The 19,573-nt window shown below is 54.0% G+C and overlaps 2 protein-coding genes and 1 long non-coding RNA gene across 8 annotated transcripts in view; 1 reads left to right on the plus strand and 2 right to left on the minus strand.

Moving 5' to 3' along the window:
- Window positions 1-4,533, minus strand: part of DPYSL5 (dihydropyrimidinase like 5) — a 36,547-nt gene extending 32,014 nt beyond the window's left edge. Inside the window, exon 1 of one of the 2 annotated variants that reach the window (XM_081904125.1) lies at window positions 4,457-4,533. The gene's annotated coding sequence lies outside the window, so the exon portion shown is untranslated. The remainder of the gene's footprint in view (window positions 1-4,456) is intronic. The other variant, XM_081904124.1, reaches the window with a different exon arrangement.
- Window positions 4,534-5,289: 756 nt separating this feature from the next.
- LOC309366072 lies at window positions 5,290-8,919 on the plus strand. 2 transcript variants are annotated; one of them, XR_014166466.1, is made up of 3 exons: window positions 5,290-5,680; window positions 7,274-8,161; window positions 8,193-8,919. It is a non-coding gene; the product is annotated as an uncharacterized lncRNA (long non-coding RNA). The 2 variants fall into 2 exon arrangements; XR_014166467.1 differs by lacking the exon at window positions 5,290-5,680 and having other exon boundaries at window positions 7,119-8,161.
- A 6,750-nt stretch (window positions 8,920-15,669) lies between these two features.
- Window positions 15,670-19,573, minus strand: part of DNMT3A (DNA methyltransferase 3 alpha) — an 88,394-nt gene continuing 84,490 nt past the window's right edge. For all 4 annotated transcript variants that reach the window (XM_081903850.1, XM_081903851.1, XM_081903849.1 and 1 more), the window contains 3 exons: window positions 19,473-19,542; window positions 18,655-18,773; window positions 15,670-17,734 (listed from right to left, as the gene is read on the minus strand). In XM_081903850.1, coding sequence (XP_081759976.1) covers window positions 17,593-17,734; window positions 18,655-18,773; window positions 19,473-19,542 — 331 coding nt within the window. In that variant the 3' untranslated portion in view covers window positions 15,670-17,592. The remainder of the gene's footprint in view (window positions 17,735-18,654; window positions 18,774-19,472; window positions 19,543-19,573) is intronic.

Here is a 19,573-nt window from a genome sequence, read left to right on the forward strand (position 1 = left end):
AGAATCTCCTTTCTTACATTTGGATCCATTGCTGTGGAGCAGGAAGAAAGCTATGGTGTCACTTGGCACCTCATTTCCCAGTACTAAGTCCAACCCTTGCACCAAAATAGCAGCTCTCACGCTTAAGGGAAGCTTGAAGGGCATCAGGCTCAAGGGAGAAGAGGGATCAGCCCACCTTTCCCAGCTTCTCTGGCCAATTCCAACCTGTAAGCCTAAATGCTAGGCTCACAGCCCAGAGGTCAGACCTTCCAGGGTGGCACATGCACACACCCCGCAGAAAGTGGAAGAAGACACACGCCCTTCTCAGCCCCAAGTGCTCACAAGCAATGCACCAAAGTACAACAAAACAGAAATTCTCAAAGACGCCACACTTTTCATTTGCTCCCCACACTGATCCAGGTTTTTTTCAACCATCCGTATTTCATGATGCTTTGAAAACTGAAGAACTGTAGAGGAATAGAATGATCAAAGGAGCATGTTGCACTTCCAAGCAGATAAACAGTCTAAAAATCAACCTCTGGCAGCTCTCTATTTTTATGCTGAGAATAGAGGCAAAAACAGGATAAATAAAGACCATCTGATGTGCTGATGATGGTCCCACAAGGCAGCCTTTGCCAATCTGCTTTAAAATCTCCAGTGAAGGAGAGTCCACCACCTCACAAGGGAGTCCGTTCCACTGTCCACTGTTCTTCCTGATGTTTAGTCAGAATCTCCTTTCTTGGAACTTGAATCCATTGGTTCTACCCTCTGGGGGTAGCTTGTTCCCTCTTCCATGTCACATCCTTTTGAGATATTGGAAGATGGCTATCATATCTTCTCTCAGTCTTTTTTCCAGACTCCTTCAATCATTCCTCATAAGGCTTGATCTTCTTGGTCACCCTCCTCTGCATATGTTCCAGCTTGTCAACAACTTTTTGAAATTACAGCAGCCAGAACTGGACACAGTATTCCAGGTGTGGCCTGACCAAGGTTTGGGCCCAGTTCTCCTATCTGATAAGGTCATTTTGAATTCTGATTCTGCTTTCTGCGGCATTAGCTGCCCCTCCCAATTTGGTGTCATCTGCAAATTGGATGAGCACCCCCTCAATTCCTTCATCCAAGTCATTTATAAAGACCTTGAACAACAATGGGCCAGGACAGAACCCTGCAGCACCCCACTGGTCACTTTCCCCCAGGATGACGAGGAACCAGATGCTTGGACTCCAATTCCCATCAGCCCCCGGGAGCAGCAGCAGAAATCATCTGGGAGGCACAGGTTGGCAATGGCAGCTATAAAACGGGGCAAAACTAAGTCAATGGCGTGTTAAAGCTTTGCCAGGGAAAGGCATTCTCAGCCCTCCTTAGCCAGCATCTCCCTGCATTCCCAGGAACATTTAAGGGAAATCAGAAGGTAGAAGTGCAGGCAAAAGCGAGCAGAAGTTGACGCCACACCCTGGTTGCGAAGAGGCAGGGCACAGAAGTTTAGGACACTGGCTCACGGCAGCCTCCTCTCTACCATCCAACCAGACCGCTGACCGTCATGGACAGCCTTTGTCTTAAAGGCCGCAGAATGCCCAGAATAATTGCTTGTTACAAGCAATAAGCAGTACTTGGGCAGATTCAAGATCCCTGGGCGAGAGGTTGGGCTCTCAAGTCCCAGCCGGAAGCGAATGTTCATTCCATCCCCATCTATCAGGGAGGGCGGCCTGAGAGCCCCAGTCTTGCTCCCCACCATCCCAGCCTATCCTCCTCCTCCTCTCTCTCTTCCTCCCCACTTGTGGCTGCCTGGGAGCGGCCCAGCCTCATCTTCCAACTAGGGTTAGAAACTCAGCTATATCAGCTAGGCGCCAAATGCCACTGTAAATCTAAGTTACGGTTGCCACAAAAGAGTGTCTATTTGCTAGGGGGTAGGACTAGATGACCCGTGGGGTCCATCTCCAGCGCTACAATTCTATGATTCTATGACCTGCTTGACTGCAGCTTCTTCTTACAACAATGCACTTGTCTCAGTATGCAAGAAGGAGAAACGCACACACAGTGGAAATGGAAATAACTATGGACTAAGGCAGAGGTTTTCAAACCGTGGTCACCAACCTGATGCCCAGAAATCTCCCCTTAGTCGCAAGTGGACTCTGCTTCCCACCAGAGAAAGGCTTCTCCACACCCCTCCTGTCTTCAGGCTTTTGCACTGTTACTGGGGGGGGGGGGCCTCCCTGGCCTGCGTTTATTTTGCAGGGGGCCTTCCACACAGAGAAGCATTGTATTTTCCCCAGAGTGTGGAAGCTGGCGGCCAAACAGCCATTGTTTGCTGCTCCGGCACCCCTCCCCCAGCACAGGCCAACCTGACTCAAGGTTTTGTTTGCTTCTGACAGGCAGCTTCTGTCCCGGTCCCATCGCCAAGCAACACGGAGGGAGGGCCAGGACCCCCGGCAGAGCCCCGGGCTGGGATGCCAACAGAAGACCTTCTGACCTTCCTCAGACCCTTATGATGGGATGGTCCTTTGGCCAGCCCTACAGGAGAGAAAGCTGGGTAGAGGCGGCACTGTCACCTATACCTTCAATGGATTCCGAGCGGCACGGAAAAGTGTTTCCAATTCCTGAGGATCATTCGCAAGCTTCAAAGCATGGGCGGGAAATAGACACACTGATTTTTTCCTGGCAAAAGCCATGTGGCAGTTAGCATTAGCCGAAAAATTTACTCATAAATTATGTGTTGCCAAAGGCTCAGAGGACCCAGATTTGGTTCTGCTTGGTGGGATTTTATCTTATAGCTCAACAAATGCAGACAGCCAGGACTCCTCCTTCACAACACCACCTGAAATTTGGCTGCCCTAATGCTCTTCCAAGTACTTTACCAACCTAATTTTAAGTCTCTCCCGGATTTACTGTGCAGCTTTTGTACTTCTATTATTTCCATTGCATTCCTTTGCTTGCTTCAATCAAATCTCTAACTACTAAGAAATAATAATAATAAACCGGAACAAAAAACAGCAGGATCTGCCTACAGCTTTTTCTTTGACGAAGCAGCCAGAGGTTAAGACAAGGTGTCAGAACTATGAGGCATCTCTCCCCTGCTTTCCAGCCCAATGCCTGCATGCTCCCCATAGGCTCACTCCCAGAGGGGGAAACTGAGGAAGGAGACACTGGGGCATCTGTCCCACCCCCCATGACACACATGGATGCCAGCATCAGACTTCACAGCATCCAGTGGACTTGCAAGGAAACAAATCCCACCGAATTCCGTGGTTCCTACTTCTGCAGCTGCCGATATCCTCCTCCTCAGGCCAGACAGAAGCTACTTGCAGTTCACAGGCAACGGCTCATAGCCAGCAAGGAGATGGGGGCGCACGATGCACCCATGCACACGCCCCTCTGCCACAGGGGCAGGGTCAACCTTTGCAAGCCTGGGGGGCCTTCTGGACGCGAACCAATCCAACACAAAACAAAGCTGCGCCAACCCCAAAGTGCGGAAGTGCCCCCCCCAGCCCTGGGCAGGAGGGGAGCCTGTGGAGCATAGGAAGAGGGTGGTGCTTTCTGTAGAGACACCAACGTCTTCAGAGTAATCAATATCACACCACCAGCAACACGCAGGCCGTGCCCCCCCCAATGTACGGCAGCAAGCATCTGATTGTTCCTCCCCGTTAAAAGGAGGCAGGTATGACACAGGCAGCAGTGGCGGCAGCTGTGCGTTCCATTGATCCCCCTTCTGTGGGGTGGGGTTGGGCAGCTTGAGTGTCTGGGTGGGGACCAGGCGGATGGGGTGAACTGGCGTGACTCCTCCATCAGTCCATAATCCTTGCTCCCAGGAGATTACTCCTGACTCGGCTCTGGTGGGGATGCTGGGGGGATCCATCAGGGGCCTACGGGGGGGGGGGCGCGAGGCAACTGGGTCAGCCTTTGGGGCCTCTGCCATGGGGCAACGGGGTGGGGCAAGCCCCCGAGGGGGGCAGGGGATGCCTCTGCTGCCCTCCGCTTCCTGCCCCTCCATCTCGGAGTCCAAGCTTCTTGTTGACCCCCAGAGTCTGTGACACCCCCTGCCCCATGCTTTTGAGGGGGGGATCGAAGGGCCCTGCCTGGGTCTTGCGCCCCCCCTCCTAGAGAGCCACCACCTGCAGGGAGAGAGCCATGCCGCCGCCCCCGGCAGGACCTCCCCCCGTCCCTCCGCCCTTGCCGTGCCTCAGTTTCCCCATCGCCCAGCCCGGCCAAAGCAGCACAAAGCGCCCAGCCCCGGCCATTGTCAGCGGCGTCGCCGGCGCGCCCCCCCCCAAGGGCCGGACCCGCCTCTCCCTCCCCCCCCCCGGCAAGGGCAGCGCCCACCCCAGACAAAGGCCCCGCCGCCGCCGCCCCCCGGAGCAGCACAAAGCCCGGCCGCCAGGGGCCCAGGTGGGCGAGGCCGGCGGGGGGGCGCGGACAAAGCGGGCGGGAGGCGCCCCGGCGGGGTCCCGGCAGGGCCCGGGCTGCTTCCCCCCCCCCTCACCGGCTCTCCTCGGCGTCGCCCTCCTCCCCGTCCGTCCTCGCCGCCGCCGCCGCCGCCTCACCTGCTTCCCTCGCCGCGCGCGCGCCAGGCAGGGGCGGGGCCAGCTCGCGCCCGCCCACCCGCCCGCCACTCGCCGCCCGGGCCAATCGCCGCGCCGCCGGCTCCCCGCCAGGGGCGGGACTACGACTCCCGAGGGGCGGGGCCGAGGGACCAGGGCGCGGCCGCCTCCATCCTCGCGTCGCCATGGCGACGGGGCCTGCTCGCTCCGGGGACCCGGCCAAGCCTCGCAGGCCGCGGGGGGGAGGGACAGCCGGGGGGGGCTCTGCCCAACGGGGCGGGCCCGAGGTCTGTCGGAGCGACCGTCTCACGCAGCATCCCGTCCTCGCCAAATAACCCCGCGCAAGCTGCGCCTGCAGATAGACTACCTCTGGAACTGGAGGTTCCATTAGGACAGCCCAGCTGCTGGATCCGGCCCAATCTCTGCATATTGTCCAGCATCCTCGCAGTGACCAGCCAGAAGCCCCCCAGGGAAAGTCGAGAGGAGGATTCAAGGACAAGGCCACTTTCACTCTCCAGTGGTTTCCAGCACAGCCATCAACAGCCCTCTCCTCCCCCATTACGGAGGGCTCCCTGGAAGGACAGATCCTGAAGCTGAGGCTCCAAGGAGAAGGGGACGACAGAGGACGAGATGGTTGGAGAGTGTTCTCGAAGCTACGAACATGAGTTTGACCAAACTGCGGGAGGCAGGGGAAGACAGGAGGGCCTGGCGTGCTCTGGTCCACAGGGTCACGGAGAGTCGGACACGACTAAACATGACTAAATGACTAAACAACAACTGCCATTACTTTGTCCAGTCCTCTTTTAGAGCCATCCCAACTGGTGGCCATCCCTGCCTCTTGCAGGAACATTCGCCATAGTTTAACTATGTGCCGTGTGAATAAGCGTTTTCTTCTATCTGTTCTGAGTCTTCCAACATTCAGCTTCACTGGATGTCTGCAGGTTCTGGTGTCACGAGAGAGGGAGGAAAGCTTTCCTTCATCAACTTTTGCCACGCCACGCATAATTCTATAAACATCTGCAGCACCTCTTATTTGCCTTTTCTCTAGACTAAAAACGCCCAAACCCTGCCGCCTTCCTTCACCGGGGAATCACTGTCTCCATTCCCTTGATCATTTCAGCGGCCCTTTTCTGGACTTTGTCCAGCTCTACAATATCCTCTTTGAGGTGAGGAGACCAGAACTGCACACAATATTCCAAATGCGATAGCACCATAGATGTCTGTAATGGCATGATATTGGCAGTTTAATTTTCAATTCCTTTGCAAAAGATCTGTAGCCTGGGATTTGCTTTTTCATGACTGCCACACACTGGGCTCCAGGTTCCCCCAGGACCATCCTGCTGTCCCACTCTCTGGCTTCCTCACAGAACCTGTGGCAGCCATGCGCCCATGCCCCAAATTAGGGGATTTCTCTCTTCCTTGCAGAGCTCCCATTCCCCACCCCCTGGGACTCCCCACACTTTTCCCTTGACTGCTAATAGCTGCATATTTATAATTGAAATTAGATACAATAATGAATAATCATTATAAGCACAGCTTCCTTGCTCTGTATTTGGAGCTTGGTGAGCAGAAAGTGAGCATGGGCACCTCTTCCATTGAGCGGGGGCAGCTGAGGTTGGATTCTGCTGGGCTGAAGGCTGCCATCTGCTTCTGGCATCCTCTTCTGCCACTGTGATTTGTGGAGGAACTTTTGAGAAAACACGCCTCCCTCCGTCCTGGAGCTCTAGCTGGTTTGCACATACAGTACTGTATATTAGTCGCTGCAGCCCTTATCCGAGGGATGCTATGATTGACAGCAGAGCCAGACCAGAGTCAGGGATGTAGATCCTCTGGAATGCCACCAGGGGGCTGGAGCCTCTCTCTGATTGGCTCCCCAGCCAGCCAGAGGGGGGCGGAGCCAGCACTTTGGAAGGGAAAATAAAAGGAGCAATTTCTGATAAGGGAAAGTGCTAATAATAATAATAATAATAATAATAATAATAATAATAATAATAATTCTTAAATCATTTATATCTCTCCCGTCTGGCTGGGTTCCCCCAGCCACTCTGGGCGGCTTCCAACCCATTTAAAACCATAGTAAAACGTCAACCCTGAAAAGCGAAGCTTCCCCAAAGAGGGCATTAAAGTGAGACAGGGCTCCTTTGGAGAGGGGGCAGAAAGAGGGATCTGGAGAGGCCTGGACTGAGGGAGAAGTGGCTCTGGTTGGAGCCTCTTCTGAGGAGAATCTGGTCTCTGGCCAGAGGAGGAGCCGGTGGAGCCTCTGGGGAAGGCAGGCAGGCAGGCAGACAGACAGATGGGTGGACGGACAGGCGTCACATGGGGGGCTGAGTCTGGGGCAGGAGAGGGAGAAGCTGTGGGAAGACTGTCTGAACCAGGGTCTCCTTCCCATCAGGAGGGGAGAGGTCTTCCCAAAGGAGAAGCGGACCCCGAGGTCGGTGATCTTCTTTGGAAAGACCTCCGCAGTGGTCTTGCTAAGAGAGCCATGAGAACTAGGTGGGTTGCCTTGTGCCTGACCTCTGAGTGTGGTGTACTGAATTTACAGAACAAGAGACTATCAGAGAGGAACACATAACTTACAGCCTTTTAAAGGGATTTCGAATATTTAAAATATCCATGCTTTTCCTCTATTGACTTGTCAAGATGACTTGTCTTTTAAAAATACTGCTGTCTTTTGAAAAGTGCTTTTAAAGATGAGCCTGGGCACTTTCAAGGTCAAGGATCACTTTCTTTACATTCCTATCACGTCTTCTGACTCACAGGTCCCCAAGGCAGCTCACACAGCTGCAGACATGCAGCTACACGGGTCTGACCTGCGAAGGAAGAAGCCCACAGACTATTAGAATCGCCCTGTACAACACAGCCTGCTCTGCAGTTTGGTCTGCTCTGGCAACACTTTAACTGTAGAGGTCATCCACATTTCCATCACCGGTGCCTCTGAACTGGTGCAGCACCACTCCGCTTACTGGATGGGAATCTGTAGCTACCAAAGCTGCGGCTCTGCTGAAGGCCCTGTGCTTTGGCAGACAAAGCCTATTGCCGCCTGGAAATGATCAACGCCGGATCTCAGGGATTGGGCCCTCCTCCTCTACTGCCATGGCAGAAGGATTCCTCTGCCTTTCATGCTCCCAACTGATCTTGCTCTCAATTGGCTCACAGGCTTGCAGGTCCAGTGGCAAATCTCTGTTAGGTCAGCTTCCAGAAAGGCCAGTAGATTCCGAACTTAAAATGGAAAGTGTAATGCTGGTGGTCAACAAAAGAGGTCTAAAGACAGTCTCAAGGCATTTTTTTTTAAATGTAGTATAACCACTGACAACTGGGAAACACTGGCCTGCGAGTGCTCCAATTGGAGAACAGCCTTTACCAAAGGTATCATGGACTTAGAAGACACTCAAACTCAGGACGCAAGGGAGAAATGTGCTAAGAGGAAGGCATGCTTGGCAAATCCACACCGTGATTAACTCCCGCCCAGAAACCAATGTCCCCACTGTGGAAGGACATGTGGATCCAGAACTGGCCTCCATAGTCACTTACGGACTCACTGTTAAGACGGTGTTCGTGGAAGACAATCTTACATGCCTACGAGGGATCGCCAAAGAAGATGATCTGTAAGTGTCAGCAACACAACGCGCTGTTCTACTTCTCTGGGTGTCTCTTCCCTTTTTGGACAGTGGCATCCAGCTCATCAGTGTTGTCACACGTGTGCGACGCCATATGGAGCACCGGCGCTCTGGGTTCATCAGCGCAGTCATGCCACAGATCCAGCCCTCCAGCGCAATGCTGCTGATGAGCACAGTGTGCCTTCTCCTCTGGACAGAAAGGAGCTCTGGGCTTGTGAGCAGGGCTGTGCCAAAGGGCTGCATCTCTGGCACGGCACAACGCTGCTGACAAGTCCAGAGTGTCTTCCTGTCTGAAGGGAAGGCACACTGTGCTCACCTGCAGGGTCACACTGGAGGGCTGAAACTCGGGCACTCTGGCACAACCCAGCTGATGAGCCTAGAGTGCCAGTGCTCCGTAAGGTGTCACACGCATGTTGTGCACGTGTGACATCATCAGTCAGTCATGCATTGTGGCAACATCTCTCTCACGCTGGCAGAAGAAAGTATCTATGTGTCCTTTTGTCGTTACAACTTGGTTAACACCGTTTATTTGTTCTCATTAATTTGGCCTCATTCCCCTCTGGGGATGGGCTTTCCGGCTGGGTATTGTGATTCTGGTAATACCTTAGTCTGGTCCCTTTGCCGGGACTGATAACACCCAGTTTAGCAATTGGGATGGGTATCCAAAGTATGTGAGGGCGCATCTTGAGCATTATGACATCCCTGTTCCATTCACGTCATGAGTCAGGTTCCATCCCCGGATCACAATTTTATTACCTTCTGGAATGAAATAAAATCATTTATTTGGCTTTTTTTGGGGTGAATTTATGAGTTTCAGAAAATGGGGTTTCTTTGCCTTATGATGATGCTGGGAGCCTAGTATGGCTTGTCTAATGGACATGGTTGCAGCGGTGTCAAAGGGTGGCTCTCTCTGCTCTCTGCTCACTGGTTTCCCCTCCTCACAGAATCATAATTTAATTTTGATGACAGATTTCCTAGCAATGTTGACAGCGGTCTTGAACTGTTTTTAAGGCAGGCAGGGTAACAATCTGTTAAAATAAATAATAATTTATGCAGCAGACCACAGAGCTGAGGTGGTTGTGTGCGGTATCATGAGTGTGCAAGGAGGATAACCATAGCCCCGTGATGCACTGAGGAGCTGGAGGTGTGCCATAGGAATCCCCGAGAGGAGGAAGGTGCAGGGGCCAGTAAGAGGAACGATAATCAGAATTTAAGCTTAAGGAATAAAAAGGAAATAACTGCTTGGGGCACTTTGGGGCATCATATTGACTGGGCCGGGCAGCTGGTGCCAGAGATGAGCTTATGGGGCAGGGAACGGGGCTGAGGGTGAGGCTCAGGAAGGTGTCTTAAAGATAGCATGGCAGCACTGAAATGTTAGGCGTCGATTCTGATGCCAGGGCACCACCTCCTGGGTCATAGACCACACTGCAGTTCCATTTTAAATTAACGCCCCTGGGATTAACAGGGAAACTATGGCTGGAGGGGATGTTCTAGTCTCCCAGCCAGTCCTTTTTTCCTTTCCTTGCCACCCACATGGCACCTAATTCCCAAACAAGTTGTGATGTTTTGGGCCTTGCAGTCAGACACCATTCCTTCTGGGCAGTGAGGTGGCCAGACTGCCCAGCGCTTGGTGACGTAGAGGCAGGTGCAAATGGGAGTTCAGGGGTTGGTGGGGTTTATCTCCATTAGAGCTTTCTGGACTGGGCATTGCCAGTGTGTGCCCAGCGGCTGAGCTCATGTCATGCCCGCCTTGCCTTGCTGTCGTCCGAGAGTCAGGGAACGCCCCACATTCCTTGCCATCCAGGAGAAGGCGGCAGCTCATACACACAAGAGTTTTGAATGTGGGCTCTGCAGATCTTTGTCAACCAGTCAGCAGTGGGCTAGAGAGTCAGTAAGAATAATCTCAGGGATTCAGTTGCTAATATCAGTCCTGTTTGTCGTGATGTCTTTCGAAGAAACCACGACTTTTGTAGTCCGTTTCCCAGCACTCCTTCAGTAGAAAGTAGCATGCATGCAAAGAAGCGCAGGCCCACACCCGGCCTACCCAGATGCCTAGCAAGTTCAGCTCATTTTAATCTGTTTAAAGTATTTTAGAATCAAGTGGTGAGTGCAGCAAGAGCGACGGAGGGAGAGCCTGAAGCTCTGCATTGGATTACTCGCTCGCTTTCCACAGGAGATTTTTTCTCCTGGCTGGTACCTTGGACAGCGAATAGCTTGGCTGCTTTTCAGGCCTGTGGAAGGTCCTGCCTGGTGAGCCCCAAGTTGGATTACTCAGAGGTGCTTCTCATTCAGCTGCACCAGCAGAGGATGAAAAGGAAGCGGACCCTCCCTGGTCAGCCTGTCTCAAGGCTCAGCCTCCCAGCTGGAAGAGGGGCCTGGGTTGCAATGGGACTTGCCCCTTCAGGCACTGAATTCTGGGGTCTACCCAGGCCGACAGCAACAGCATTCAGTCTGACCTCAGGACTCTCAGTGTGGGACGGCTCAGACTAGAATCATGGAAAGGACCTCAAGGGTCATCTAGTCCAACCTCCTGCACTGCAGGAATCTCAACTAAAGCATCCAAGACAGATGGCCATCCAACCTCTGCTTAGAAACCTCCAAAGAAGAAGAGTCCACCACCTCGGAGGGCATCTGTTCCGCTGCTGAGCAGCTCTTACTGTCCTAAAGTTCTTCCTGGCATCTACTTGGAATCTCCTTTTGTGTAACTTGAAGCCATGGGTTCGAGTCTGCTTCATCTGGTGCAGACTGTGCCTTGTGAAGCTGTCAAGAGCTGATGCCCAGCAGATCTCCAGGTCTGCCTCCAGTACAAAGGTGTTTGTGTGCCCCGTAGAGACCACAAATGTTTTAGGTGGTTGTCCCCCAGCTATGGAGCTTTCTGCCCTTCATCCAGCTACCTGTTGCCTTGAAGCTCTGCTTGTCTCATGATGGGGTGAGGATGCTGGGCTGGACGGGGCCCTCTTTGGTCTCATCTGGCAGGGCACCCAGAACCCTAGAACTTGGGTCTTAGATGCTGGCTGGCAAGACCTCTTCTGCAGCAGCAGTTCTTGGGTGTCCCACCCCCTGTAAGCCTCTCCCCTTCGCAGTACCTTGGACCCAGCCCAGTGAAAGCAGGGGCATCCACTCTTCCTTTCCCACTCAGGGACACCAATGCAGAGTGCCCCACTCCTGAGGCTGTGCCAGCCTCCCCCTGCCCACCCGCAGTGTATCTGCCAAGCCCAACCCCATGGCTGTTGAAGAAAGAGCTCATATTCCTCAGTGGCACACTGAATCGTAGTGTGGTGGTTGCTGCTTATATATTTTTTCTTACTGTGTGCTGTCTCTTTTTAGCGGAAAATATTCCACGTTCAGGCGTCTCCCCTCTTACGTGCATTTGACTTGCACACAACCGCATATATGCATGGCACTGGCAAATAATAAATTGATTTAAACTGCAGATAGGGCAGTAACTGCCCAAAATAAGCAGGGAACATCTCTGCCTAAGGAAGTGAAAGCAAGCCCCTTCAGAGGCTGCACAAATGACCCACTGGGCCTCATCTTTTTCTAATCCTACCCTGTGGTCCCTGGAGTGTGCCTTGTTGGTGCTCAGAAGTCCTGGGCTGAGAAGTCAGGTCCCCTGGAGAAGGGCAAGAGGACGAGCGTTTGAGGGTTGGAGCCTGATGTTGGGGTGCCCAAGGAGTGTGAGAGATACAAGCCGAGAAAGTCACCTCTCTCAAACATCTTGTTTCTGTGCAACTTCCACCTTTTCTACACAACTCTTTGCTGGGGTCTACTGAAACCCACCCAGCTGCCCCTCCCAGGCTGTGAAAGCTGGTGGGGTGTCCTAGTTTGCAGAAGACAGTCCTCTGCTTGAAGGCCTATGGCAGGGGTCAGCAACCTTTTTCAGCCCTGGGCCGATCCACCGTCTCTCAGACTATATTTTGAAAAAAATATATGAACGAATTCCTATGTCCTACAAATAACCCAGAGACGCATTTTAAATAAAAGGACGCATTCTACTAATGTAAAAACATGCTGATTCCTGGACCATCCGTGGGCTGGATTTAGAAGGCGATTGGGCTGGATCCGGCCCACAGGCCTTAGGCTGCCTACCCCTGGCCTATATGGCCCAAATCCTGGGCAACAGATCAAGGTGTGTGTAAAGCTGGCATGAGGCTGCATCTTGCTGCCCCCAAACCCTACTTTTGCGGCTACAAAGCATGACTCTGGCTACTGTCACTGTAACCTTGGTTGATGTTGCGTAGGCCACCCAGGGAAGATACGGAATGGCAGGATACCACCTTCCTAAATCTGTGCTAGGGGAAACACAGGCAGGGCCCTGGGGTGCCTACAATTGAGCAGGGGGGGCATTTGCTGTGTAGGGGGGCTGAGCACTGCGACAGCAGGGGAATAAGATCTTCCTTGTTTTCCCAGGACCATTAAACCCTTAAAGCGCTTCTCACATCTTCTATCATACTGACTTACTTCCCAGTTGAGAGGGAGTTCTCTCTGGGTTTCTTTTTTGGCAGTGGGGGGGGGGAGTTGTGTGGCTTATATGGGATTGTTTTGATTTCTAAGTGACAATCAAATCAAATGGCTTCCAGGTGACTTTATGGGGAGCCAAAGATGCATCTGAAACATGTTTCTCACCCTTCCTTCTCCCTCCCCACCCCCCATGTGTGGTGTAATTTGAGCCTGTGCTTTTTGCCCAGTGGCACACGGAGACCTGGTGGTCCTTCACAGGACCTCTGACCTTGTCTCAAGAGTGCTAGACTGAAGGGGGGGGCGGTCTTAAAGAAAAATTAGCAACCAAGAGGAATCAGTGAAATAAACTGTAGCTCTAATAAATAGATGCAGGTACAGTCTCGCAGCTACACCCAGATTTAGTGCTTGGAGTTGGCACTACATCCAGCCTGGCAAGATCACGCCTGAAAAGCAGGCACAAATCTCTCGCGAAAAGACACATTCCCAAACGCAACCTGTATTAGAATTATCGTGGTTACCTGGCACTTTTGTCTTCCGCTTAAATAGTAAACATTAAGCATGGAATCCGAGTTGGAAGGAACCTCAGGGGCAGCGTTAAAAACTCAAGAGATTTATCAGTGAGGCGCCAAATGGCTCCTTAAGGCAGGAGAACCGTCGCCAAAACGGAATGCCTAGTTGCCATTTGGTTGGCTCTAAAGTTGTATTTTTCAGTACTTTTTGGTTCCTAAAATTCATTCAGATTGTGCAGATAAAATAGCACAGTTAGATTTCTACAGGATGTGTTGCTTGTGTGTGAAAATGGGCAAGATCCAAGGACCCGCAGGTAGGCACCACCAGGTGGAGACACCAGGCACCTGGGCATTTTGGCACCTGGGCATCTTCACTTGGCCACAAGTGGCCAATTGGTGGATTTTGAACGCTGCCCAAGGATCATGCAGGAATCTCAACCGCATATATGTAACTAAATAACACAGAACTCTGTAGAAATTGGGTATCCTTTTGACGTCAGCTGGGTAAGGGCAAGTTGTCAGAAATAGATCCTGCTTTTGACAGGTGTTTTACCAGCAGTAGCGGCCGGTTCCCATAAAAAGGCGCATTGCCTCCTTCCGGGTATGCAAAGGCAGCCTTCCCACGGCCAGCGATTCTCAGGCTCCACAGCCGTGTGAAGCATGTGGCCTGGTGGATCCCCTGACCCTTTTGCGAGAGTGGACTTCTCTGCTAGGAGAGACCCCCGGGGGGGCCTGCCTGTGCCCCCGGCCTCCCAGCCAGAGCCACCCTGCCGCTCCCACGAACACTCGGAGCACGAGGGCGACAAAAAGGACATGACGGCAGACAGGCTCCGGGGCTTTTTCGCTTTTCCTTTTTGCACAAAACAGAACATTTATTCAAGTGTTCTCCAGCACAAAGTACATCAGCAAAGGAGCCTTTCCTTCTCCCGAGTGTCCTGGGCACAAATGGAAAAGAAAGAAAAAAAAACGCAAAGGATGGGATGGAGGCGGAACGGACAGACTTTCTAACATCTGCGGCACCATGGACCTTTTAATTATTTTTATAAAACAGCTATGTCACGAGCAATACTTACACAGAGATACAACAGCCTGCCCGGCGGGGGTGGAGAGCTGGGCCTCCCACCCCCCACCCCACTTTCCACCCCTGGCATAGCAGAACCATACTCTGAAATGTACATTATTTATTTGTCAATAAATATAGAAGCAACCCTAAAAAAAAGAGAGAGGAGCGGGGGGAAAGCGGCAGAAAGGATGGCGCATCCCAAAATCATCCTAGCAAAGAAAAGAAAAGTGAGGGGGGGTGTTGCTGGGGGCGGGGGGGGGGCAGTCAGCGGCATGGAATGTCGGGAAGGCGGCAGCGACGGCTGGAGAGCAGGGAACGTGGCCGAGCTCTTCCCAGGATCTCGACAAGATTTATTTCTTCAGCATGAATACATGATTTCCCACAAACAGTAAAAGCGTCTCAGCTACTTCAATGCCTAGGCTAAAACACATGAAATCTTTCCTTAAAGGTTTCAAGTACAAAGTTAAAATGCCTTTTTTTCTTTTTTTTAATAATAATATATAAGAGTAAAATAATAGAGCTCTTTTAAAACTCCACTACAAGAAAACAAAAAAAACAGTCATTGTCCAGACAGCAGACTTAAGTTAACAATAGAGATTTGTGATAAAAGAGGGATTTTTTTTTAGCACCTTAGTTGCCCCCATGTCCTTCTGTGGTTGACAAAGGAATTCAGGCAAGGGGGGGGGAGTCCGGTTGCTCCGCTTTTCAGTCTAGGGCTCTGCAACCTGGCGGGAGGGGGGGTCCCCTCTTTATCGCAAGAGGAGACCAGAGTCAAGCCGGTCCCTAAAGCCACCCCCCCATCCTCCCCCCCCGTCTTCCTCTCGCCCCCCCGGGGGGAAGCAGGTGGATTCTGTAGCAGACAGCAAAACAGATCCAAGACAAATACAGCGGGACACCTTTGGGGGGGGGAGTTGGGGGGCTGAAAAGACAAAACAGACAGGAGGTTTTCCCGAGAGGCCACTTCCAGTTTGGGGAGGGGTCGGGGGGGGGGGAGTTCCATGAAGCTGGGCTGCTCAGAAAGAGGGTCTGCCAGGCAGACCTAAGGGAGGGGGCAGCAATTGGGGAATCCAGCTATTAGCTGCTGAATTTGGGAATGGTGGCCAGCCCACCCCCCCCACCCCACTGAACCAACAGTCACTAGAAGGAAGGCTCTGTGGGGAGGGGCCGCTGCCCCCTCCCCACCTTTGATTCTCCGCCAAGATAAGCTTCCCTGGTCAGGGGCTGGGAGCGCTCAGTGGGCTCCCTTGGGCCCCGGGTAGGGAAGCCCCCCCAAAGGGACAGGTCATGGCTGGGAGGGGGCCCCAGGCGTCCCACATAGCACCAAAGAAGTTAGACTAAAATAAGCCCCAAGGCGGCCCCCTCCTTCCCTCTCCCACCCCCCTTGTGGCCAAGGGGTGGGGGCTGTCGGGGGCGCGTCCGAAGTGTCGCCTGCCCGGGGGGGCTGGAGAGAGGGAGATGCCCGCCTGCCCACCTGCCAGGGAGGTGGCTCGGAGCGCGTCCCCCCTCCAATGCCCCCCTCCCTTGGCCTCCCCATCGGGTCCTGAGCGAGACCCCAGCACCTTTCACAGTTTGAGGGGAAGGGAGAGGAGGCCCCCGCCTGCCTGCCTGCTCCCCGGTTAGCACCGAGACCAGAGAGCGCCCTGCCAGCTGCAACTGCTTCACTCGCTGGGGGGGGGGAGAAGTGGGGGGGGCTGGCAGTCTCCCGCAGACCCGGCCCGCCCTGCTCCTGAGCGTTGCCTCAGCACCAAGCTGCTGCCTCCGAGAGCACCATGAACGCAGGGAAGACGGCCGGGGGGGGGCAGAGGCGGGGGGCAGCGAGGGACCCCCAACCCGGCTCCCCGTTAGCACCAAGGGCTTTGGGCCCTGCTGGGAGCCCTCCCCACAGGCGGAAGGGAGAAGCAGCCTCCCAGGCCGCGCCCCGAGGGGCATCCGGGGGGGGGGGCCAAGCTGGCCGCACTCTGCACCCCCGTGCCCCAAAGGACTAAAGTGCACACAATTGCCAAGGGAGGCAGAGCCCAGGAATCCCGCCGCCCTCTGCGCAAGGACCCTGGGAGGAGCTACCCCTCAACCCTGTATTTGGAGGGTGGGGGGGGCCTTGCAAAGGGTGGGTTGGGGGGCCAACCGGGGGCGGGGGGACGGGTAGCACAGCCGGAGCCTGTTCAAGCAAAACAGGAGCCCTGCCGTTCACATCAGCCGCAGGTGGAAGGGGGCAGCAGCGGCACAGACCCCCCAAACGCCCCCCGCGCTTGTGGAGGAATGGGGAGAGGCGGGTGCCAAAGGGCACCCCATTTATCTACCTCCCTCCCCTCACGGACCCCCCCCCCACTGCTGAGCCTGCGGTTCCAGGGGCAGAAATGGAGGAAAGAAAGACCTCGGCTGAGTGGAGCGCCCGGTCTGCCCGCTGGGGAGGACACCCAGCCCCCCCCCTTGTGAGAAAGCACCAGTTTACGTAGGGGCCACTATTTGGGACACTGCGGAGGGTGGGTGGGTGGGGCCCCTGGCCTGAGGGTCGCCTTTTGCGGGGGGGAAAGCATTATTGCATGACACCCAGGGCAGAGAGCGGCACCCGCCCTTGCTGGCCCACCTGCCCTCCCTTTCTGAGAAGCCCCCCCGGGGGCCAGCACACGGAGCCCCCCTGAAGCTGCCACGGGTGCGCCCTCTCCCTTGATGTAGAAGCACCATTTTGAAAGTCAGTTGTACAGCAGTAACAGTACCTTTTTTATATATATATAGACATTTCTCTCACGTAACTCTCACATATATATAAACTGTAAACAAGAGGTAAGAGCGGCTGTAGGAGCTGGACTGGTCAAGGTCTCCGGCCTGGTAGGCACCCAAATACTGTGGGGAAGGGGGGCAGGGTGGGAGGGGCAGGGAGGGAGGGGCAGGCAGCTTCCGGGCCTGCGCCCCCACCCTCCGCCGCAGGAATGGCGCTGGTAGACACGAGGAGGCCCCCCCCCGGCACCTCCCTTTGTGCTCCTCGACTGAGCAGGGGCGAAGCTGTCGCCCCAAGGCCCGCTCAGCTCTGGGCTCTCCTCCTCCGTTGCGGAGGCTGGCGGGGGGGCACACGCCCGTGGGCGCCCGGACAGCCGGGCTCCGTGCCCGGGGCTCAGCCGAGGAGAGGCGGAAACCCAACGGACGAGGCGAAGCCGTCCAGAAAGAGCAGGAAATTGAAGGGTCACCAACAGAAAAGGGGGGCCGGTCGGTTGGTCTGGGGCGGTTTGACCCGGGGAAAGGATGGGCAGGTGGTAGACCCTCCCGTGGGTGGGGGGGCCGTCCTCTCCCTCCCTCCCTCCCTCTTGCCCACCAGCCACCACCTCCTCCTCCTCTCTGGTGCCCCTTCTCGTCTGTTCGGGGGTGTGTGTGTTTGAGACGCCTCCTCCTCTTCCTCCTCCTCCGCTTTGCCAGTTCCGAGGGCGGGTGTCTCTTTAGACGCAGGCAAAGTACTCCTTCAGGGGGGCAAAGAGGTGGCGGATCACTGGCACACTCCAGGAGCGACCCAGGAGTCTCTGCCTCGCCAGGCGGCTCATGTTCGAGACGTCGGTGTAGTGGACCGGGAAGCCAAAGACCCTGCGGGGACAGAAAGGGGGGGGCACTCAGCACCCAGCAGGCCCCGGAGGCGTAGCTGTCAACTTTCCCCTTTTCTCGCGAGGAACCCTATTCGGAACAAGGGGATTTCCCTTAAAAAAAGGGAAACGTTGACAGCTGTGCCCATGTGCATGGAGCCAGGACTCAGCCAGCCAGCCCCCCATTCCCGCCCCACAGCACAGAATAGTCGAGTGGTGTAGTGATCAGGTGGGATTGCTATGAGGAATTCTAACAAATCTAGAGTAAGCCATCTGTGTCAGCAATGAAAGCATTGCGTTGACTGGGTTTGAACTATTTTGATATGATTCTTGATCAATCCACACCTCTGCATCCCTGTTCCATTTCTCTTTCTTGACCAGTCACCTACACTGCCAGTTGCTTTGCCTGGCAGGCATCAAAGCCAGTGGGCAGTTTCTTTGATGTAGCTTTTCTGATATGTTAATCTTAGGATGTTAATCTTAGGGCCACGAAACAGGTCTTGATCGCTGTCTTCCTGGCCATCCTTCTTATCATGTATATTGCTTGTTTATCACCTCCCATGGTTGCCAAATGCACTCCTTTGTAGTTCTGTTTTGTTTACCCCAGAAGTGTCCATGCTTAATTAGTTTTGGTAGTTTAACTTTGTTCCCACGTGGGGTTTGTTGAAATGCTCAGAGGAAATCTGATTGGTTCTTACGAACACAGTGCAAAAAGTTCTTTTGTGAATAAAACGACCTGGGCTAGAGGGTGGAGGGGAATTATTATTATACGCACTCTTCCCAGAGTCTTGTTGGTTCAAGCCTCTGTGTGTGTTCTTATTAATCAGCGTTCAATCCTTCCTTTGCCTGGGGAACGCCTAAAGTGGGAAGGGAGCCCCCAGCACCCCCCAGCCCACCCCCCTCGCCAGGAGGGCAGGCACCCACCTCTCCATCTCGGTGCACCACAGAATGTCTTCCTTCTCGTTCATGAAGACGGGGAAATGCTGGTCTTTGCCTTGCTTAATGGAGTTGGAGCGAGTGGTGATGGTTCGCACTTTGCTGAACTGGGAGGGAGCACAGAGGGCGGAGGCAAGGTTAGCCGGGGGGGGCTGCGGGAGATCCACCCTGCCCCCCTCCCCCGTCCCAGTGGGCGCCCCACCTCCCCCAGCCTCTGTTTTGCCTGACCCCCCTGCCCTTCCTCAGCAGGGGACTCCTGTTGCCCCCAACTCTGAACGGCAGCTGCAGGGGGCACCGGCAGCTTCAGCAGAATCAGATACCCTTGGCTTGTTCTCATAAGGATAGAAGGGGAAGCTGCTGGATCAGGCCCCTGGCCCTTCAAATTCTTCTGGTGGTTCCCTCCTTCCAAGAAGTGAGGTTACAGAGAACCAGGCAGAGGGCCTTCTCGGTGGTGGCGCCCGCCCTGTGGAACACCCTCCCTTCAGATGTCAAGGAAATAAGCAGCTATCCTATAAAGACATCTGAAGGCAGCCCTGTTCAGGGAAGTTTTTAATGTGTGACATTTTCATGTATTTTTAATCCTTGTTGGAAGCCACCCAGAGTGGCTAGGGAAACCCAGCCAGATGGTCAGGGTACAAATAAATTTTATCATTATATTATTATTATTATTATTATTATTATTATTATTATTATTATTATTATTATTTCCAGGTGGGTGGCCTTCCCTGCCATTTGGCGACTCCTGCCTTCCTTCCTTCCTGAACTAGAGTCCCTTTCCCCTCCCGGCCCCAATTCCCCGCACTCACCTTGGCTATCCTGCCATGCTCCAGACACTCCTGCAGTTCCAACTTATCATTCACAGTTGAAGCCAATGGCCTGCAGGGAAAACAGACAACTGATCAGCCCA

The sequence above is a fragment of the Podarcis melisellensis genome (assembly GCF_964234715.1).
Source record: "Podarcis melisellensis genome assembly, chromosome: 3".
NCBI lineage: Eukaryota > Metazoa > Chordata > Lepidosauria > Squamata > Lacertidae > Podarcis > Podarcis melisellensis.